Source organism: Panthera leo, chromosome E3 (genome assembly GCF_018350215.1).
Source record: "Panthera leo isolate Ple1 chromosome E3, P.leo_Ple1_pat1.1, whole genome shotgun sequence".
NCBI lineage: Eukaryota > Metazoa > Chordata > Mammalia > Carnivora > Felidae > Panthera > Panthera leo.
The window spans coordinates 24,700,504-24,723,568 of NC_056694.1; the positions used below are offsets into that span (position 1 = coordinate 24,700,504).

General features: G+C 42.3%; 2 protein-coding genes across 22 annotated transcripts in view; one reads left to right on the plus strand and one right to left on the minus strand.

Moving 5' to 3' along the window:
• Window positions 1-1,744: 1,744 nt before the first annotated feature.
• On the minus strand, window positions 1,745-22,938 carry LYRM1 (LYR motif containing 1). 13 transcript variants are annotated; one of them, XM_042922119.1, is made up of 5 exons: window positions 21,681-22,325; window positions 15,795-15,878; window positions 8,334-8,482; window positions 3,913-4,005; window positions 1,745-2,785 (listed from the first exon to the last, which is right to left on the minus strand). In XM_042922119.1, the coding sequence occupies exons 1-5, from the start codon at window positions 21,724-21,726 to the stop codon at window positions 2,669-2,671; spliced, it is 489 nt and encodes a 162-aa protein (XP_042778053.1). In that variant the 5' UTR covers window positions 21,727-22,325; the 3' UTR covers window positions 1,745-2,668. The 13 variants fall into 13 exon arrangements, with proteins under 13 accessions (XP_042778053.1, XP_042778059.1, XP_042778063.1 ...); XM_042922125.1 differs by lacking the exon at window positions 15,795-15,878 and adding an exon at window positions 12,251-12,389 and having other exon boundaries at window positions 8,334-8,493; window positions 21,681-22,311; XM_042922129.1 differs by lacking the exons at window positions 15,795-15,878; window positions 21,681-22,325 and adding an exon at window positions 22,856-22,938 and having other exon boundaries at window positions 8,334-8,493.
• Window positions 22,569-23,065, plus strand: part of DCUN1D3 (defective in cullin neddylation 1 domain containing 3) — a 35,289-nt gene continuing 34,792 nt past the window's right edge. For 6 of the 9 annotated variants that reach the window (XM_042922104.1, XM_042922101.1, XM_042922108.1 and 3 more), the window contains exon 1: window positions 22,570-22,655. The gene's annotated coding sequence lies outside the window, so the exon portion shown is untranslated. Of the gene's footprint in view, window positions 22,656-23,065 lie in introns of all 9 variants that reach the window. The other 3 variants (XM_042922107.1, XM_042922111.1, XM_042922113.1) reach the window with 3 other exon arrangements.

Consider the following 23,065-nt stretch of genomic DNA (forward strand, 5'->3'; position numbering starts at 1 on the left):
TCTCTCAAAAAACAAACAAACAAACATTAAAAAATTTAAAAAGAACCCTAAGTGCTGAGATCAGCAGAATTATCTGAGAGATCTGAGACATTAAGTGCAAAAGGGGAGTTCTCCAAATCTTGCCAGGAGGCAATAAAGAGGAGCAGTCTCTTCCAACTCAAAGCAGGTAGCTTAATAGTTATTTTTTCGAGAAAGACAGTTTTTTAATTTTTACTTTTTCCAATGAGGGAAAGAAAATCAGAATGAAAAGAGAGCTGAAACTGCATTATCATTCCAAGTAAGATTGTTGGTCATGTGAGATGGAAAGATGGTCAGGATCCCAACTGCCTGAATCTTGGACTGGTTAGGTTAAGTTGTATTGTAAGTTTTAAGGCAGTGAGGGGGTGGCTAAGAGAACAATTGGATTTTAATTAGTTGTCTAACTCCCAGATTCAGCAACAAAAAAGCTGAAGGAGGCAGGGACTGACTGTTTCATTCCTCAGGGGTCAAGGGACAGAATGTTTCTGTATGACGGATTAAATTTTTGTAATTTAAAAAATTTCCTCCACTTTGAAAAGAAAGAGTGCCCTAAATTTGAGGTCATTTTCTACTGGGGCCAATGGGGTATATTTAATGTTTCCCCCTGGGAAAGAGCTGTATGTTCTTTCAGAAATCCTGGTGAGTTAGAGGCTGGAGTCTTGGGGCAGAGATGGCCAGAGATCAGTTTGGTGAGAAGCTGCAGTTCCTGCCAATAAATAGTGCAGCAGATGACATCAGACAAACATTGTCACCAAGCTAGTCATTTCTCTTTAATGTGTTGGGTAAAGAATTTTCAGTCCTTGTCAGTATTGGAAGAAAATTTCATTGAAAGAGGGGATGTAGGGAAGATAGGTTTGGCCTTTAGAAGAACGAAGATGGAGATTTTATAGTCTTGGAGAGAAAATGGGAGAAATAAAAGCTATTATAAACACTGTTCATATGAAAGTTTTGGTAGTAAATTGGTAATTATGTTACTGTGTAATAGGACATGCACCTTTGCAAAGGAGGCTAGTCATATAAAATTCACAGTTAGGTAAGATTCCTGGCACATAGAAGATACTCAGGAGGCTAGCTAGCAATTAGATCAACTTCCATTTTGGAAGAGGCTGGGTGGGAAGGTTGGTTTCTTCACTCAACAGAGTTAAAGACAAAAACTGCACAGTCAAAATCACCTTGAGTTACTTAGAAAAGGACGAGGACAGAGATAGGCAAGTCACGTCTCACTTGGTCCAGCAGAGCCAGTTTTTCCACCAATTTGAGAACAGATCACTGTTTCAATGGTTGACCCCCAGATGAAGTACTTGACTTGATTTCACAGGCCCTATGTTGCATGACAAAATGTGTAAACACTAGAACCACCTCTGAACAGGGAGATGCTTCCACAATGAGACCAGATAGAAGGAGAGTTACTGATGGAACAGCAGATGTCTCCCAGTTGAAGCCAAGCTGGGGTTTATGTGGCAACCATGTTAAATATGCATTTGCTATTACTACAGTGATATATTTGTTCTCCACATCATTGCCAAACTCTGCGATACTTACCCTCAGCATTCAAGTGTATGCTTCTGCTCACAGGAGCAGGCTTTGAGATTGAAATATAATGCTTACTTTGAATTAGAGGAGCTGTGTGACAAGAGAATCCTAAATCTAGGTATGGGCTGGAAGTTACCATATGCTACTTCTGAGGGTCTCAGAGCCATTTTGGAAAAGAATACAGAGACCCAAATCGATAAAAATTTGTTTTTATTGGTGATGCTCATTGTCTTTGGAGGTCAGAAGGAATGTTAACAAGGTGTGTGTGACTTGCCACGGGATTCCACACATGCAGGAGTATAAATCCTTTGTGTTTTGAGTTCTCTTTGTGCCATTGCTGTTTAGACATAATTTGAAAACCAGCTTGGCCCTTGTACTTCCTAATTATGTTAAGATAAAATATTCATAATGAATGCAGTATGAGTTTCAAGTAAGCCTTTCAAATCCTAAGTGGATCCTAAGTAATCACAGGCTTTAAGATAAAGTAAACATACGCATTTACCTAAGACAAGTACTTTTACGTATGTATATGTCAGGGGCAGGGTGTCATGTAAAATTTCCATGAAAAACCACGATAAATACAATGATGCACTTTTTAAGGGTAGTTTATCTGGAAACTGGGATGGTCAAAAGACAGCAAAACATATACAAAGAAGCCCACTTTTAAGCAAACCTTTGTTTTTTAAGCAAAAATTCGGGAGAAAGAAGCCAAAAAATATTCTGAAGGCAGTGTAGAGTTTTATGGTAGCTATGAAGACTTTCAGCAGCTGGCTGATTTCTTCCTATCAGCTGACATGACTGGCAAATGACATTTCCATGAAAATCTTTGTCATCCTTATCTTCCTTCTACAGGCCTTGGCCTTGTTTCCAAAGATGCTTCAGTGAGGGTATATAAGGTCCATGACCTCTAGGGTTAGTGTCATCCACTTTAGGCAACAAGACCCTGATGAAGTGTCAGGATGAGTGAGCACAGATCTTGGGGTGAATACCAATATTTTGGAGGTTTTTAAGAAGATATTTAAATTTTTACCCCTAATCGAAGAGAAGGGTTTCATCATCTGGTTTACATTCAAGATCTAGTCGGCTCATCATTCTGAGAAATAAATTTTCTTCTGGGTTAGGAAATCTCATCATGAGACTTGAGATATACTGGTTTGGAAAGTTTCCTCAGTTTTTCCTGGCTTCGAAGTCCCCGGCCTCGTAGTGGGGTGAGGCCCATTGGAGGCAGATGAATCTGAATAGGAAGAATAAGAATAATGATAATATTAAGAATTATAATCACCAGAGCAGCTTATTCATTGAGGATTTACTAAGTACCGTGCTTCCTGCTAAGCACTAAATCTACGCTGACTCATTAATCCTTAAAATCCTTACACACATTAATCCTTACAATAATCTCATAAGGAATTAGATAATATTTATAGATGAGACAATGGAGGCTCAGAAGTTAAATAACTTGCTCAATCTTATATACACATTAAGTGGTAGAGCCAAGATTTGCATTCCAGATCGCATTCCAGAGCTTGTGCTCTTCTTTGTCATACTGCCTGCATGGAAGGAACAATGACCACAGATCACATGGTGAGATGAGAATCCAAAGAAGGCGAGAAAAAAAGTTTGGGTAGACAAAGCTATTCTGCGCAGAGTGGAAAACTGGGAGTAATCTAAATGCCTACTAAAGAGCTGCTGGGTAAATTATGGTATATTCTTGTAACAGGATCCAGTGGCAACCATTTAAAAAGATGGGAGGCAGAGATGGCCAGGACAGATGACATAAACTAAGCAGCAAACAGTATGTCCAGGATCCCATGTACTTTAAGAAAACGTAGGTACACGAATATAGAAAAAAAGACGAGATATTACCAAACTATTAGGTTGAGCCAATACCAGGTAAAATTGCTGTTTTTGTATTATAGGTTAAGAGTAAAATATTGGCAGTTTCATATAGTGCAACCGAACAGTTACAGTGGTTACTTCCACAGGGTGAGAATTTTGGACCATTTTCACTTTCTACCTCATGCACTCTTTTAATGATATTAACAACAAACCTTACTTTTATTATAAGGAAAATAAAAATACTTCCATAAAAAAGGTGAAAGTCAAAAAGAGAAAGCTATCTAAATATGGGCTAGCTTTCCCTTCTATATGTGGGAAAGTTGTATGAGTAGGAGAAATCAGGCATTCATTGACATTTTAGCTTGTTGTGATGGGTTGGCGGCATGCAAGGATAGCTTACTTCCAACATGCCTCCCACACAAGCTCTAGACTGCTCGACAAACACTGGCCCTCTTGGTACACGTTCTTGGAAATAACTGGGTTGGTGAGGAGAAGTACCCGCCACATGTTAACTGTCACACTTACTGGCCGTGGATAAGGAATCTGGTAATGCAGTCCAATTTCAATCCTTGCTGTGCATTCATCTATACACTGTTTAATCAGGTCTGTGTCTGTGAGCTATTAAAAGAGGAAAACAGGTGAGGTTCTTAGCATCTTTCTAATGCTCCTTATGTAGAGGTGTACATCTTCTTCAACTTTCTCAGCTCACCAGCCTGTAAATTCAATGCTGATACTTTGAAAAATCAAAAGCAATTTAGTATAAAATTTACTGTGGATTAAACTTTTTAAAAAATTATGGCAATAGGTAATACCTGCACACAGTAAAACATTATTCAAATAACACAAAAGGATATAATATAAAAACAAAGTCTCCTTTTTACCCCTCTCACAGTTCCCCCTTCTCAAGGACCACAATTATTGGCAGTGTTTGTCCTCCCAGGGATATTCTATGTAGATAAAAGCATACGTGTATATATATACTTTTTTTTTCCTTACACACAATAGCTCTCTTTGTTCTGAACTTTGCTTTTTCCCCTAACAACGTGTAGCTCCTTTTATATTTACACAGAGAGCTGCCCATTCTTTTCTTTTTTTTTTAATGTTTATTTATTTTTGAGAGAGAGAGAGAGAAAGAGAGAGAGAGAGAGAGAGAGACAGAGCATGGGCAGGGGAGGGGCAGACAGAGAGGGAGAATGGAATCCAAAGTAGGCTCCAGGCTCCGAGCCGTCAGCACAGTGCTCGACGCAGGGCTCGAACCCAAGAACCATGAGATCACGACCTGAGCCAAAGTCGGACGCTTAACTGACTGAGCCACCCAGGCGCCCCAGAGAGCTGCCCATTCTTTCTAAGAGCTGCACAAAATTCAAACATAAGGCCGTGTTATAATTTAATCAGTCTTTTCCTGATGGATATTTAGGTTATTTCCAGTTTTTTTCCATTATAAACAATTCTGTTATGGATCCCACTAAAGTTGTTTTTGGCTTACACGCAAATATATCTAAAAGATAAATTCCTAGAGAACTGCTGGGTTAAAGGGTGTATGTTCATGCATGTTTAATTCTTTCAGATATTCCCTCTAGATTCAAATTACCCTCTAAGAGTGTACCAATTTATAGTCCCACCAACACCCTGATGAGAAAGCTTCTCCACTTCCTCTCCATGTGGATCAAACTTGAACCCAACTGTTTCAGCAAGTGCTGTCCAGAAACCCCCCAAGTAAGATATTGGAGAATGATCCACTTCTTATTTTGAACTGTAAACTGCCTTGTTCACTGGTAAGGGAAGAAATGGCTTTTGAAATTCCCAAATAGTCAAATTGTGGTAGTCCAGTTTCAAGTAAAGGGATGACAAATTCATTCTAAAAAACAGAACACCAGGTAGAAGGGGAGAAACCCTTACACTTCAAGGATGGAAAATGAGTCAACATGTGGCTCTGCTAAGAGTTTGCAAGTGGGCCTCAAAGCAGAGCTGGGATTGCACCAGTCCCAGATGACACCCACAGTGACGTCTGGGCCAGCAAGGCTTGGAAATTCCAAGGGCGTGCCTATTCTATGGCACCTTTTGGAGCAGAGAAGAGTTCTAGGAACTGCAGTGCACAGAACTACAGCTGGGTCCCCTGGGGCAGAGGGTCTGCTTTCTGACCTCTGCTTCTCAGAAGCTGTTGCTCTGATGTCCACATTGGGAATAGATTTCCATGTTCCCATTTGCCCATTAGGATTCAGAGCAATTCATGAGATACCTCTGAATTATTATTAAAATCTCACAGCAAGTGAAGTTCTAAGAAACGACTTAAGTCTGCGTAAGGGACTGGGGAGAAAGAAGCCCGTCATAAAGATACGTATGGTTAAGGGGGCTGAGGGCTCCTGGGACTGCAGCTGTCCATTTGAACAAATCTGGGTTAGAGCTCTCCAAATTCGGTCATTCATTGGCTGCCTTCATGATTCTGCTATATCCACACACCATTTATACTAACATTAAGCTTTCTCTTTAAATGTACTGTCTCCTGAGCATAATATTTGTGGCGTTATCTGATATGCTATTTTCTAACACATGGCAAAATACGTATCTTAAAAACCCATGTACCTTCTCCCCAGACACAACAAAATAATCTTATTTATGTCACATCACTGGCACATACACTTCCCTCTGACTCACACCACACTGGGCCAGCCCAAGCTGAGGCAAAGGAAGGATTGATTACTGCCATAACTGAAAACCCTAAGGGCCTTGATCAGTCCTCACATGAGTGAGCCTGAAAAGGTTTACTGGGCACATCCTGCTATGATATCTCTCCAACACCGGGCTAGACACTGTGAGGCCATGATTCTTGCCTTCAACTATCAAGGTTATTACCTGGGCAGAACAACTCTGATGCATAAAGCTACAGAAAAGGCATGGAGGCATGTAATCAACAGGGCAGTGACTGCTGCAGACTGCTCTAGAGGAGTTCAGAATAGGTCACTGTCACAGGATTGAGTGAAGGCTCATGAATTTAGTGACAACCACAAGGCAGGTCCCATGGGATATATAAGAAAGTATAAGACATTGTCTCTTTGCTCGAGGAAGTGGCAGTCTGGTTGGGGAGACCACACCAACATAAATGAAACAAACAAGAAGGAATGTGACCAACTACATAGGGACAGGCATAGGTTATAGTGGTCTCCCAACTTTTTGATTATTTACTGCTTTCAGTAAAAATTTCTGAGCCCATAGCTCCTATACATGTACTCATACTGATTTATAAAATATATTAATAAGTGCATTAAATACATCAAAAACCTTATAAGTATACACCAAATACACATTTTAATTTTTTTTTATTTTTTAAAGTTTATTTTTTTAGTAATCTCTACACATAGTGTGGGGCTCAAACTCACAACCCCGAGATCAAGAGTCACATGCTCTCCCAGCTGAGCCAGCAAGGCACCCCATGAACAGACATTTTTAAAGGATGCAATAAAAAATAAAGAGAAATAGCACTTGCAGTATTTTATTTCCATTTCTCAGAGAACTGTTTAAGGACTTCATTGGGCATATACATTGTGATGTGTGGCATGGAAAAGTTTGGAGAAGCTGGAGGAAGGCTGGAAAGGCAGAAGCTTCATGAGCAGGTTGGTTTTATGAAGCAGACAGGATTCAGATTCTGAGATGGGGAAGATAGTGTTGTTTGGGAGGGTTTCTTTGTAGTGCTTACCCCAATTGTAATTTTTTTAATTTCTAACCATCTAACTCTGAAACATCTTTGAGGGATCCTGTCTTGGTTTTGCTCATTTTATGTCCTCAACATCTAGTCCAATGTTTGGCACATGGTGGGCACTCAAATACTTGCTGAATGAAAGAATGAGAGCAGAGAGTTGCAGAGTGGTGATGGGAGCTATGGCAGAAATAGGCAAGCTGGAGAGGAGAGGCATCCTGGTGGAAAGAGGTGTTCTGCTTTGGATCGTTACACTTGGTGTAAGGCCCTTCAGGAGGCTGGTGAGGGGCTGAGGCTGGGTTTTCAGATGTGGGAGCTGAAACCATAAAGTGGTTGCACAGTCTCTGGGCCTCAGTGCAGAGGGCTGACTTTCAGAGGATCCTTACAGCTGGCAGGAGGGTGTGTGGCAGGAGGGTGTGTCCAAAAGGACACAGAGACAGGGGTCAGAGAGGAAAAGTAAAGAGAGTGGATTGTCAGGAAGTGTCATGAGGGGAGCAGTGACAGCACTGACTTCATGAGATCAGTGAGAAGGAGGCAAGAAAAGTAAGAAGCTGAAAGCCTCTTTCCATGCTTAGTGCCAGGCAGTCTTTGTAAGGAGCTAAGAGCCAATGCTTTATAGTCTGTGGGATGGGTCACATCAAGCCTCTTACAAATGGTTTTTGGCTCCCTGATGTCTAGGTGTGCAGTTCCGTTAAACTACTTAATGGAGGCACTTTCTTACCCAATTCTGTGGTCTCAAAGGGCAAACTCACTCTGCTAGCCAAAGAGGCTCGAGTTCAGAGTGAAGTTGTGAAGGGAACCCTGTGTCTTTGTCCTATTCTCTTTCTTCTGAATGGGTTTATACTTAGAGGCCTTGAATAGTTTATGAGTTGAAGAAAAAAAAAAAAGTTTAACTGTGCACCTCCTGTGGGAGGGGCCGGGAACAGGCACAGTGATTGCGAACTGCTCCTCCCCTGAAAACCCTCACTGGCCTGGCTCCTGTCACCTGGCTCATGGGGTCTTACGAGGACGAGGACGCTAAGACACTGACAGGCTGGACTGAGACCTGAAACAAATGACGAGAGGAACCCAGGCTGGGCTCTGCTTCCCAGTAGTTGGGCAAGCTAGCTGGGCCGTGCCTCTGAACCCTTCCTGCCCCACACTCTGCCACTGTGACCTGTGCTGCTCAGTCCTCTCAATTTTAGGACGAAAAAGAACAAGTATCACAAGAAACTGCCCTCCTCCTTACAGTTTCCAATTGGGGCCTACTTACATTTTTGTTTTTCTGGAACAGCGTTCTGGCTTCATTTAATATGTACTGTTTTTCTTTAATGGTGTCTTCCATCTGCCCTGATGCCGCCTGCCATTTCCTCACAAGCCTGAAAATTCTGCGGTAGAGGCCAAGAACTTCTTGTCGTGTTGCTGTTGTCATCCTCAGACCCACCAAAATAGAAGAGGGGAAATTTGCATGAAAATTCAATTTGACAGTAGGCAGCTAGGCAGATGTACATTTTTTTTAATCAAGCTTTTTAATTAGTCTGGAAATAATTGCTCTTTCTCAACAGATCTGTTTGGTAGCATTGCCAGAATGTGCTATAGGAACACCAGATCTCTCTCAGCCGTGCTGGTATATCCCCCCCATGGTTCAGAGTTCATGTTTGCTATGATGGCCATTTTTACAAACATGGCAAACCAAATTCAAATTTACTATACTTTAAAGCAGTAAATTCTTTACCAGAATATCTTGGGAATGATGCTTTTAGTGTGTATTTTTATAAGATTGCAGTACTTACCAGAGTGCCTGGAAAAGGCACATTTTGAATAACTAATTTTTTTTAAGTTTATTTATTCTAAGAGTGCGCATGTGCGAGCATGAGCAGAAAAGGGGAAAAGATAGAGGGAGAGAGAATCCCAAGCACGCTCTGTCTTGACAGCATGGAGCCTGACGTGGGGCTAAAACCCATAAACTGCGAGATCATGACCTGAGCCGAAATCAAGAGTCAGATGCTCAACCGAGCCACCCAGGTGCCTCCAAATAACTAAAATTTCTAGTTAAGTAACTTGAGTTTAATGCAGGGATCTCAAATTCAAGCACATCCAGGGTCTGGCAGGTAACAAAATGAGGGAACCTGGCTAGGTAGAGACAATGGCCAGGAGAGGACATCCCCCCGCCCCCCCAAAAGGGACAGTTGCTACTCAGGATCAGGCAGCTACTGCCATGGAGAAATGAGGGCCTAGGAATGCCAGATTTCCTGATAGTTTAACAGTAGGTAGCAATCCATATTTTTTAAATGTGAAATCTCAAGACACTAATTCATTGTTTTCGAAAGTGTGAGTATCATGAAAGCCAAACACATTGAGTCTGCAGGCTCAATTCTACCCAGAGGCTGGCAGGTTGCAACCTCTCTTTTAGTTCATCATAACCTTGTTGAAAATATTTCTCAAAATTGTTGGTCTGCTTCCTTGTCCATGTGAGAACCATACAGTAAGTATAATGGAAGATCTTGCTGATGATGACTAAAGAGCTTGTGGCCTCTTTGGGTTTTTACTCTGAAACATCAGTTTTAATTTCAGGAAACTTGGCTAAGTGGGTCCCAACCTAAGTATATTCCCAAAGCTAAATGCATTCATTCATTCATTCATTCATTCATTGAGAGAGAGAGAGAGAGAGAGAGAGAGAGAGTGGGAGGGGCAGAGACAGAGATACAGAATCTGAAGGAGGCTCCAGGCTCTGAGCTGTCAGCACAGAGCCCAACGTGACCCATGGACCATGAGATAATGACCTGAGCTGAAGTCAGATGTCTGACCAACTGAGGCATCCAGACACCCCATATGCATTAAAAAAAATTAAATTCCTGTCATTTTTATTTTTATTATGAAATATTTCAGATATACAAAAAGATATAGAGAATATAATTAAACAGCCATATATTCACAATGGATCTTAAATAAATTATATATATATACCCCTACTGTATCACTTCCAGTCAAATTTCCCTTCCTCTGTACTAGAAGGAACCACTGTCCTGAACTTGTTATTAATCTTCTCACACATATCTTTACACTTAACATTCTATAGTATTGCTTAGCAAGTTTACAAATCTTATACAGCTGACCCTTGAACAATATGGGGCATAGGAGCACTGACCTCCACGTAGTCAAAAATCTACAATAACTTTTGACTCCCCAAAACTTTACTAATAGCCTACTGTTGACATGAAGCCTTACTGAGAACATAAGCAGTCAATGAACACATATGTATGTATATGTATCATATACTATATTCTTACAATGAAATATGCTAGAGAAAGGAAAATGTTAAGAAAATCATGAGGAAAAGAAAATACATTTATAGTACTGTTCTGTATTTGCAAAAGAAATCTGTGTCTAAGTGGACCTGCATAATTCAAACCCATGTTGTTTAAGGCTCAACTCTCTATGTAAAAGGTATTATGTCCTTCTGCAACTTGCTTTTTTTGCTCATGTTGGTATGATTCACCGATGTTGTTACATGTAACCCTAGCTCATATATTCTCAATACTGCAATTCAGTCCCAGTATATTGTCTCTTCTCCTGCTAATGTTCTAATGATGGGACATTAGGTGTTTTCCTTTTTCTTTCTCTTTTTACTTATGCAAAAACTTCAGACTATGTCTTTACTATTTACTACTATATCTAAAATAAATTCAGGGAAGACAGAAAAATGAAGTCTCAAAACTAGAGGATTCTGATTAGTCACATTTTAGAGAATGAATATATCGTACTGTCTTTAACAAAAGGGTAGGCTGGGAAGACGAGAACACATCTGGTGAGTAGCAGGGCCAGGCACTGGAACACCTCATGAGTACTGGGCTTTCCTCAAACAGGCTCATCAGGATGGGGAAGTAGGCTGCTCACTGCCCTTTGGGAAGAGGACCCATTTCCAACTCAAGGTGGAGGTGTAACATACGGAGACTGTATGCTTTAGGGTGGTCCTGAGCTCCTGAGGACTTGGGCAGCTAAATGCAGATGGGAGCTGGGAAGAGCGAGTTCATCTAGAAGTTCTAAGTACCTGCAAGGAATTTACCTTAGAATTTCTTTTGAATAGGATTGCCTCCCTGCCCCCTGACCCTGGTGACCTTTCTTAAGCAATGAGTAATGAACCAAGGCTTAATCACTTGCTGAAAAGGTTGAAAGCACTGCTTCACCCAATTCAAAGTTAAGATGAAAGTTATAATCAACACCAATTCTGATGTCCATGGATACCTCACAGAAAAAAATGCTTAGAAGAAATTCATAAAAACCAGGAGAGAACATCATTCTTTGTGGCTAATCGTAATAAAAACCCATGAGATGATGACTTTTCCTGGTAAGGAAACAGGTTTCTGAGTTTCTGGTTCTCCCTAAAACTCCATGGTTTCATATGAAAATACATGAGTCAGTTCCTGTGAGGGGCATAGAGTCTGTAACTACGATTAATGATTGCTTCACTTCCTTAACAGATGAAACGTCTCTGACTGCATGACACTTGAGGAAAGTGACGGAGGTATGGCATATTAAAGCGGTAGCAACCTTCTCCAAAGCCTTTGTTTTTTTTCTACTATTCGAAAAAGCCACAACTTCAAACTGTAACTGGTCATATACCATAATGGGATACACAAGCCCTGCAATTAGGGTACTCAAGGTCATAGGCAGTACCAACAATCAGTACTTAATAGGTCTATTTTCAAAACACTTTAATTAACATATACAGTGTTTTGAAAACTAATCCTGAAAGGGAGATTGATATCTCCCTCTCCACCATCAGGTGACCCAGAAAACCCAAGTCTGAAAGATTTCCGGAGAAGGGTCTAAAGCTGTATTCTCCATTGTGCACTATTAGCAAGTCTAGCTTAACGCTTCCCAATCTTCAGAGAATAGGCAAGAAAAGAAAAATGCCTCCTTTGTTGTTTTCTTACTGGATTTCTTTCGGTTCTTTGAGGGAATCACATTTTTCTTACTGTAGGTAGGGGTATACACGCATGCTGTTCCCTCTTTCTAGAAGGCTCTTTCCTGACCCTCTTTTACCTGACCAACCCCTACTCATCCTTCAATTCCCAGTGAAAACCTGGACACCTCAGAGAATCCTTCTCCCTCCTGTCACCACATGCACTGGGTCAGGTCTGTTGAACCTTCCCATGGATTCTTGAATTTCTTCTTTGTGGTACTTACCACTCAAGTAATTATGGTTTGTTAGTGCCTGTCTTCTCCCAATTGATCCTTACGTTTATGGGGACAGTTACGACATCCATCTTATTTACTGCTCAATTCTTGGCACCTACCCAGGTCTGTAATTGGTGTTCCACAAATGCTGAATAAATAAAAATATCTCATGATACAGAAAGCTTGGGATTCTAGAAACAAAACTGACCATATAAAATTTTTTTTTTCCAAGCTCTTTCCCCTTTGGTTTATATTTTCGTCTTTGTTCCTAGGAAGCAACCTGTTTAGAAAAAGTGCTTTTTCCCTAAGAGTGTTCCTTCCTATGGATTCAATGACTTGAAACCAACATTTATTCCTCCGGAACTATCAATGATTTCTCACTACTGATGCAAGGCTGAGATAGCTCTTTTCTTTACTAGTTTCATGGGTTGATCCAATGTAATGAGGTCTGCTGGGATTTTCCCACAGGCAACATGAGAAATATCAAATTATTTAGAGGACCACATTTTTAAAAAAGATTTTAAGTAATCTCTACACTCAACATGGGGATCGAACTCACAACCTTGAGATCAAAAGGTGCAGGCTCCACTGACTGAGCCAGCCAGGTGCTCCTAGAGGACAACTGAACCAATCTCACTCAACTGGCCATGAAATCTACTCTTACAGAATTTTTAAAGTTTTATAACTTTGACTATGAGATTGGCATTTGGTCAAACTGTTTCACTTTACTTCCTTAACCCCAAAGCCCCAGAATGAGGAAAGGTAAGAGATATGAAGTGTTCCTGGGAGGAAACGTGACTAGAAACTGGCCTTTTCTTCTTCTTCTTTTAATGTTTATTTATTTTGAAAGAGAGACAGAGAGAGAGAGAGAGAGAGAGAGAGAGCGAGCGCACGTGAGCAGGGGAGGGGCAGAGAGGGAGAGGGACTCCCAGACTCCATGCTGTCAGCAGAGATCCTGACACCAGGCTCGATCTTACCAACCTGATCTCACTATCATGACTTCAGCCAAAATCAAGAGCTGGACGTTTAACCAACTGAGCCACCCAGGTGCCTCGAAATTGGCCGTTTCTTAAAATCGTACCCCATATATACATAGTACCAAGAAAAAATTCACAACTAAGCATCTTCCAAGTGAAGCCTGGGCCACTAAGAAAAGGCTGATAAATGTTGCTGCTAGTGTGGTTTGGTCTCTGGTCACAGTTGGGAGAAGTTTTCCTGACAGCAGGTGTCCCAAAGATTGGTTGGGGAGGTTATTTTTTGGATGTACAAGTATTTTATAATGTACTATAATAGCCTATCAAACTCATAATTTAATAGCATGATTTTGATTTCACAGCAATAATACAGAGCTTCTTTGAGATGAACGTATTATAAAAGTTTTTTTTAATGTTTATTTTGAGGGAGTGAGCATGCACAAGCAGGGGAGGGGCAACGAGAGATGGGAAGAGAGAAGGGGGGAGAGGGAGAGACAGAGACAGAGAGAGAGAATCTCAAGCAGATTTGGTGCTTCACCACAGAGCTTGATGTGGGGCTCCAGCTCCTGAACCGTGAGATCATGACCTGAACTGAAATCAAGAGTCAGACACTTAACCAATTGAGCCACCCAGGTGCCCCTGTATTAGAAAAGTTTTTAAAGCTGGCCTAAAATATGGGTAATAATAGTAAAAATTGTGATGCAGAGTGTATACAAGTTTTAAAGCTACAGCTCTAAGGCACCCTGCAGGGTCATGCCTTGGTGTTTATTCTATCATCCACTTACAATGCTTGCTTTCTGCTAGTTATCACACCCCACCTACTAGATACCTATTTGCTCCCAAGTTTTTCTGCGGCCCCCTTTTCTCTGCTTCTCTCCTAAGTCAGCTATTGATATTTTGCTATTTCATTGTGTCTTTTTCTTCACAGTCTCTGAATTCCTGCAGGGCTCAGACTGTTTTGCACATTAGAGTAATTATAATAATACTACACTTTGCTCTGTACTAACTGTGCTAGAGGCTTTGCTAGGTGCTTTATGTATGTTAACTCCCCAAATCACAATTCTATAAGGTAGGTAACTACCACTACCCCTTTACAAAGCAGAAACCTGATGCAAAGAGAGGTTAAGTAACTTGCCCAAAGTCACATCAGCTATATTAAGAGGTAAGGCTGGAGGCACCTCTCTGGCTCAGTCACCAGAGACTCATCTCAGGGCTGTGAGTCAAGCCTCAAGTTGGTTGTAGACCTCACTTAAAAACAAAACAAAACAAAACAAAAAAACGGGGCATCTGGGTGGCTCAGTCGATTGGCATCCGACTTCAGCTCAGGTCATGATCTCATGGATTGTGAGTTCAAGCCCCATGTGAGGCTCTATGCTGAAAGCTCAGAGCCTGGAGCCTGCCTCAGATTCTGTGTCTCCCCTCTCTCTCTGCCCCTCACACACTCTCACTCTGTCTTTCAAAAATAAATAAACATAAAAAAAAAAAAAAAAAAAAAAAAAAAAAAAAAGAGGTGAGGCCAGGATTCAAACCCAGACCCAGACAGTCTGGAGTCCAGCCCAAATGTTTAATCACTAAATAGGATGCTCAATCTCAGTAAATGTGGTTGAATGTCTGTTAACTGCTTTAAAGAGCTTGGCTAGTTTGTAACAAAGGGAACTCAATTTTATTCCCTTCCCACAAACAGCAAAAAACCATTGTTTTGCACCTTGATATGAATAACCTTTTAATAAGGTTTTCCATATGCCATCTGCCCTTGCCTTTTTTTTTTTACATTTATTTATTTTGAGAGAGAGAGACTGTGAGCAGGGGAAGGGCAGGGAAAAGGAGGAGAGAGAATCCTAAGCAGTCAGTGCGGAGCCCAACTCGGTTCGAATTCATGACCTGAGCAGAAATCAAGAAATGGACACTTAACTGACTGAGCCACCCAGGCACACCGCCCCCCGCTCCTGACTTTTTTAAAAAGTTTACTTACTTATTTTGAGAGAGTAAGAGTGTACATGAGTGACTGGGGGAAGGGCAACTGCCCTTCCTTAATAATTGTGTTGCACATCAGCACCTTAAAAGATGCTGTGCACCTGGCAGGACTGGGCTGCTCTTCCATTCGCTATGGCAACTCTGTTCCATCACTCCAAAAGGAGTGGACATCATAGAAGACTCACCAGGGCTCATTACAGTGCTACCACTCTGCAGGCCTTACTGGTCCCTCCCAAGCATCTATCCTTTCAGTACCCACTGGGACCACACACAGGAGATTCTAGGGATACACAACCTTGATAAACAAGCAGCCTTAGTCCCTGCCTTCCTGAAGCTTACATTCTAGTGGCCAAGTAGATGACATACAAGAAAAACAATTTCTGATGGTGGTATGTGCTCTCTAGGAATGAAACAGTAATAGGATCCAAATGAACAGAGGCAGGGTTATTTTATTTTGGGTAGTTAGTGCCATTTGAGTCCTGAATGACATGGAGGAGCCTGAGCCTATTCAAGGGAAGAGTTAAGGGAAGGGTGGTTCAGGAAGAGGGTGGCAACCAACAAAGGCTAAGAGGTGGTAAACAAGTCAATGTTAATGCAGCAAGAACCTGTGGGGAAGGTGGGGTCACAGATGAGCAGAAATCTAGGACGGGTTTGGAGCGTAGGCCCTGGAAATGAGTTCAGCTTGTAATCTAAGAACAAAACAAAAGGAAGACATTGGCTGATTTTAAGCAAGCTGGAGTATCATGGTCTAATTTGCATTTATTCTATCCTTTAAAAAAATTTTAACGTTTTATTTTTTGAGACAGAGAGTGAGCAGAGGAGGGGCAGAGAGAGAGGGAGACACAGAATCCAAAGCAGGCTCCAGGCTCTGAGGGGTCAGCACAGACCCCCATGCAGGGCTCAAACCCGTAAACACAAGATTATGACCTGAGCTGAAGTTAGATGCTCAACTGACTGAGCCACCCAGATGCCCTTAATTTACATCTTTTAAAATGTGCTGGATTTGGGGGCACCTAGGTGGCTCAGTCAGTTGAGCATCCAACTCTTGGTTTCATCTCAGGTCATGATCTCAAGGTTTGTGAGATTGAGCCCAATGTCAGGCTCCACAGCCTGATCCACAGTGTGGAGCCTACTTGGTATTTGCTCTCCCTTTTCTCTCCGCTCCTCCCCTGCTTGTACTTGTGCTTGCTCTCTCTCTCAAAACAAACAAACAGACACTAAAAAAAAAATGTGCTGGATTTCAAATTGTATCTTGCACATGGTGAAAAAAGTTTTGCCTAATGCCACCTAATTGACAGGAGATTTGGGATTAAGAGCCAATAAACCTAGATGATTATTTCCCTGACCAAGAGTTTTCCCATTTTTATTTTGGAGTCAGTAATGGGGCAGTAATTAATCTCCTAAAACCAAACAAAACACACCACCTACTCACTCTTCTACTCCGTGATGAGTGGAAATAGTGAAAGGTCTGGGTAGGTTCCAAGAACCCACTCTATACAGCACGTGTAGACACACGGCATGTTTAGGTTTGGCTTTTCAGGATGTCTGCGTGAAGATATGCTAGTATTAGGGGATTTATCCACTTCACCCTTTCCCCCACCTTTGGAAAGACTATCACAGCATGAACACTGAGGAGTTTGAGAGCAGAGATGAAAATTCCTTCTCCAGATGAAATTTATAGAAGTATGACTCTGGTCTCAGGAATGTCAAAATTCCCAGTGTTGGACTCTCATGAGGCTTTGCCTTCTACTTAAGAAAAAGTGTTGCAGTATAAACAAGGGACAGAAAAGGCAATGGGAATTAACTGACTTTCCAGCCCCAGGCAGAAGGAAAGACTCTTGCCATTCTTTCAGTATCTGCTCCTGGGTGGAATTTTTCTTTTTCTCATCATAACTAATGAATGTAATAGAGTTAAATTTCTCTCCCAAGTACTTTATGATTGGGTGGGTGGTGGAGATTATGAAACTCACCCAAATGAAATCACTGTCTCATGTGTTCATTGTGCACCCATGCTGGCCGGTCCCGGTCCTGCTGCCCAATCTCCTTAGATCTGGCACCCCTTCTTTTTGCCAAATGAAGGTCCAAATTCACACAACTGAAATATTCTTTCTTTGCCTAGCTGTTGATTCTCATTCTTGGATTTCCATTACTTTTCATAGGGTGCCATCTTCATGCTGAAACAGGTTCAGTGACTCTGCTATGTGTACTCCAGGCACCTCCAGCACACTTGTATCATAAGTTCATCCTATTCTAGTGTAATTTTCTGGCTGGCTTACCTTTCTTCTTCCACTGTGTGTGTTTTGGGGAGGGAGAAAGAAGGTTGGGAGTATGCCTCATTCATCACACTCGTAAGACTGGGCACAAAGTTGGAGCTTGAAATATATTTGTTAGAAGAATAATACATTTACACACGAAGAATAGTCACCAGTAATGTCCATTCTCATTCTGAAACACACACAGTGGTTATGTGGGCCAGCTTTCCCAAGTGAAGACCCTAGAACATTTAAAAATACTAATTAACCCTCACAATGATGTTTTCAAGAGTGGTGCTGTGGGTGTCAGATTTGGGGAGGAGGCCTTATCAGTTCCATCCTTACAGTTATAATAATGTAACCCATACTCTTAAGTTCTTTAAAAGCCAGTAAGTGTTGGTCCACTGGAATGAAATGATTTACTATGTTTTCATGAAGCTTAGAACCAAACAGATAGAAAAAATATGGCTCGGACACATTTTCTCTTGGGAAAAAAAAAATCCTTCTTGGGAATAAGATCTATTGCAACCAAATGATCGGGGATCAAAACCAACCTCCAAAATTGTTATTTGGAACAAGCAGATTTTCTTGCCCAGGAAAGCAGAGGACAGAATGATTGTCTTGGTTTTAGGCATTCAAAGTTTTTCCACATATGTAAGGAACAGAAGATAAAATGCAACTATTGAACAAATGGGTTCTGGAATGGTCAAAAGTGGGTTTCAATCCTGACTTCACCACATTGGTCAAGTCTTCCTGAGCCTCAGTTTCTGAAAAAGTGAAATGGGGTAACAATAGAACCCTCTTCAAAGAGTTGGGGTAAGGATTACTCATGAGATAATCCATGTAAATCACTTAGCATTGGGAGCTAACAAAGGCAAATGTTACCTAAATAGGAGGAAATAAAGGAGGAACAATGACGCCTCTTTTATCTATGCTAAGCTTTGTCTGCAGAGGTGGGAAAAGAAGCGTGTTGCCTGTTGGCAAATTTATTGCTTTGTGATACTGATGGATTTTCCTAAAGCTGTTTCCCTCTGATCATTAATAATCCCTGTACAGTAAAGGGCTATTGTTCTTCAGTATGAGCAAATAACCCAGTCAGATGCACTGCTTATCTTCAGACCACAGCACATACTTCTTACTGGAAATATAATGCAGGTGCCAACACTGAAGGCATGACCAGACTTCCTATTTTTCTTCCTTTATCTCTTACTCCTTGCTTATCCTTTGGCTTGTTTTTCTCCTACATCTCTTATATTTCCTAGTTTCTGGTGTACACCCATATCCTATACCATATCATCCTTACCCAAATCGAATAACCTTCAAGTTATGCTGTGCCCCACACATCACTGCCCTCTATCCCCCACTCCTCTCAATTAACAGACAGGCAGACACACACACCCCACAGACTTGTTTCCTGTCCTGGATTCAGTTTTTGGTTACTAGAATCCAAAAAGGGAAGTGTAATGCCACACACTGTTCTGCAAATCTCAGGATATGCTTGTGTGGTGTACTTAATCATACCACAGCTATTCTCTGAAACAGCATCTTTTTACACAGAAAGTGACAATATGGTGTGTCAGAGATAGGAGGCAGGGAGTGGAAGGTAGATCGTGTTTTCATTTTACTTAAAGGAATAGAATTAGGTTAGGCCCTGTAATATGGGAAATCTCCAGAACACAGGGAAAAACCAAAAATACTGATGTCTGAAAGGCTTCTAAATTATCCAAAACAAAATCATATGAGGCAAGTATGCTCATTCTAAATATACCAGCATAGGAGCATACACAAGATTATACTTGTAAGGGGGAACTCCAATTAGGCTTTTGTAACCAAGAGAGATACAGCTCTTTTTCCCCTCAGACAAATTCTAAATGGAAACCAAGTTTCTGCCCTTCAATTCAAAAGAAATGGAAGTATTTGTTTCCTTATCAGCATATTTTAAGAGACAAAAGTAAGGGTCAGCCAGAGGGGGTAAGAACCAGTTAGCAGAAGTAGGATGAGGTGTTAGATGTGTGTGGGTGTGTGTGTGTGTGTGCTGGAAATAGATGAAAACTAGGTCAATGCTAAAAATCAACCCCAGTCATTCATTCATAACTACCCAGAATTTCACCCCTTCATAGGAACTAGGAAAGTCAGAACAAGAAACACTTAAGTTTAAATTAGCATTTAAATCCTCCTTTGTGATAATTTCCTAGGGAAATGGATTAGGAAACTGACAAAAGGGCTTTGGTTATAACATTAGATACAGCTGCAGTTTTCTAGCACCTGACCCTTGATCCAACCATCTGATGAATAACCTCACGTTGAGTAGTGGTCCCTGCCTTCACAACAGTTTCCAAATACCCTCCACCTATCAAGTAACTACCAAATGAGCAACTTTTCTCATCTGCAGAGGCAACAGAGCTCCTTACTAGACAAAATCCCTTGACAGCAGAAGCAATGACTGTCCATCCTTATGTGTGTGGAACTATTTGCACCCAGAATACCTTCAAGCTCCTGCAGTTCAGTACTGACCCACAGAATGTATTTCCTTTTTACTTTATTTATTTGTTTATTTATTTAGAGCATGAACAGGGAAGAGTGGCAGAGGGAATTAGAATCTTAAGCAGGCTCTGTGCTCAGCGCTGAGCCTGACCCAGGGCTCAATTCCACGACCCTGAGATCATGACCTGAGCCAAAATCAAGAGTTGGATGCTCATCCAACTGAGCTATCCGGGCACCCCCACAGAACGTATTTCAATGATGGAAATATTCTATAACTGTGATGTCCAGCAGGGTAGCTAGCCCCTGGCCACATGAAATATGGTTACTGCATCTGAGACACTGGCATTTAAAAGTGTATTTAAGTACCTACATGTAAAAAATAAATAGCAACATGTAGCCAGTGGCTACTGGGGAACAGCACAGTTCAAGACCAAGAACTGCAAATCAAATGCCCACAAGGGTCAGGCAGACAGCTGAAAAGAGAGGAGGCCTTTGGCACTGAGCCACATACAAAGGGGGGGGGGGCGGTGGCGGGGAGAAGCTTTATTGGCTCCAGGTGTGTTGCCAGATTCTTTTTTCAATGAAGCTGAAAATCTGGATTTTGAGGTCTAATTTTTAAATGTTGGCAAGTCAATTTTAAAAAGAATTTAAATTTAAATCATTTTGGGGGCTGAATGATATGTTTGTAGGCAATAGCTGTATTTCCATTTGCAATCTCTAATTTAGGCCAACCCCTTCAGCTCAAAGAAAAAGACCTTCTCCAATGAATGCCACTGCTGATCAGTAGCACATCCAAGATTGAAACCCAGGCCTTCTGATACTTCTGACATTCTTTCTAGATTTTATGAGATTAACCATATCTAGATTGTGGCTGGCAGTGGCAGCATCAGCGGGACAAAAGCCCCTTTGTCAGAGCTGCTGAAGTCCATGACTGATACCTTATGAATACAGTATTCCTACCTATATAACCACATATTGGGCCCTTTGGGCAAAGCTCTATACTAGAAGCAAGACACAAAGAAGAAATAGCCCACAGGGGAGTCAGACATAACAATTAACAAGCAAAGTCAGGCTTGCTGTAATGGACACAAATCACCTGCACACAAGTCCAAAAGCAATGACAGCTGGGGGAGGAAGGGAAGGAAGAGATTTGAGCCAGGGCTTAGAGGATGAATAGAAGCTGGCTGATGGGTGAATGAGTCTCACGGATTATGAGAGTGAGTCTCACTATTGGAGGATATTAAGGGATCCTGCTTTTATCTCTGAGGCCTTATCTGTGTCAAGTCTCCTTTGCTGGCTTCTGTTCTTCTCCAGGGAATCTCTGAATGTCTCTAAAAACTCCTGTGTATTTTCTCTGGGACTTTTCCCCTGACTTGTATATCTAACTTCTCCGACATCTTCACCTGGATGGTTAGTAGACTTATCGAACCTAGTATATTCAAGAGAACTTAGGATATTCCGTTCCAAACAGTTTCCCCTTAGTGGTCCTCCTTCGTTCCTCTTCCTCCCATACACTTCACACCCAATCAGGCATTAAGTCTTGCAAACTCTACTTCCAAAATGCATTCAGAATTTAATGATCTGCATTTCCACTGACAATACTTCTTGGCCTACTTACTGTAACAGGGTCCTAACAGTTCTGACAACTTCTACCCTTCTCTGTCTAGCAACCAAGTGATTTTTTTTTAAATGTAAATCAGGTCAGGTCACTCCCCTTCTCAACACCCTCAGGTAACACAACAGCCAAACCCTTACCTTGGGCTAAAATGCTGTGCTTGTTCAGGCCCTGCCATTTCTCCATCAAAGACCACTTTGGCCCTTGTTTTTTCTGCTCCAGCAACCTGGCTTTCTCGCCGTTTCCTTCCTCAGAACCCTGTCCGTTGGCTCTTTTCTCCACCTAGACAGTCCATTCCCTAGCTTCTTTCTTTTCTCAAATCTCTGTGAAACCCGGCCTTCTCTGAAGAGCTCTACCCCATTTTAGAGTGGCCCTCCCCCCATCTTCTACCACTTCATCCGGTACTATTGTCTTACTTGCGGATATCTTCCTTCCTGATTTACATTTTAACTTTAACTTTACATTTTAACTTTCTTCCGGACTCGACGTCACCGAGCAAGGCCTCCGTTCTCGCTCTCATTTGTAAATCGAGGCAATAAGAAGCTAGTTCTCACTATCCTAGAAAGTCTCCGTAGCTTGTACGGGCCCTCGTTTGGGTCAACCTTCCCCAGCTTGACGCCTCTCGCCCCAGAATAGCCCCTGTTAATCTCCTATTTATATTCGGGGATCCAAGCGATTCAGCAAAGTTTGAGATGGGCCCCAAATCGGCATCTCAGAGTCTCCAAACCAGGCCTTCCCTTCCTGGCCTTCGGGCCACTTCCCAAGGCAAGTTCTCGAGGCCAGGGGCGACGACATCGAGCCGCCCTCGCGAGGCAGGGGTCACACAAGCACGTCTCCTAGCAACGTCGCACCCCCGCCCCCACCCCACCCCTGCCCCTGGGGAGCCAACCCCTTCCCCCAGTCTCCCGCGCCAGGAGTCAGCGTCTCCATCCCCTACACTCACTTTGCGTCAGTCCTGCCTTCCCCCACCCACAGAAGCGCCGCAGCCTACCGCGGGCTAGGAGGAGGCGGCGCCAGGAGCCTAGCTGAGCCGCGGGCGACGGAGGTCGGGCAGGTCCGGTAGGCCAGGCCGGACCAAACCACCGGGAGGACCTCTGTGGGAGCATTAGTTCCAGGTCGGGAGTAGCCACGAGTCTCCCTTACACTTCATACTGTAGCCCATATTCCGCCGTATACAAACAATATAGCCAACTTCATCCTCTCCCTAGTTTCTCTTTACCCCTTCCGCTATCGTTCCCCCCCACTCTAGTCAAAAAAATGGTCCAGTCCAGCACCTCCTAGCCCTCCCTCCTCGTCGCTAGGTCTTTGCCCTTACTTGGCTACAGCTTCGTGCGTCTTTGCGTACGTCGTGACGCAATCTTCCACCCGTTCCTCCCCGCCCCTCTTCAATTCTCCCTCCTGGAGTCGGCGGCCTGCGGGGTTACCGGAAGTGATGATGCAGGAGGCGATGGAGGGGGCGGGGTTTGGGGGCGGCTGCCGCCGGTGGGCCGCAGATGAAGAGGAGGCGGCGGCAGTGGTGGAAGAA

Bases quoted from the DNA above. Each gene is read 5' to 3' on its own strand.
- LYRM1 (XM_042922117.1), bottom strand. From the start codon at position 22,646: ATGCTCCCACAGAGGTCCTCCCGGTGGTTTGGTCCGGCCTGGCCTACC. The intron at 8,501-22,483 runs GTGAGTGTAGGG...CTATTTTGGTGG, and splicing joins GAAGGCAGGACTGACGCAAA to GTCTGAGGATGACAACAGCA. The intron at 4,006-8,333 runs GTAAGTAGGCCC...CTCTTTTAATAG, and splicing joins TGTTCCAGAAAAACAAAAAT to CTCACAGACACAGACCTGAT.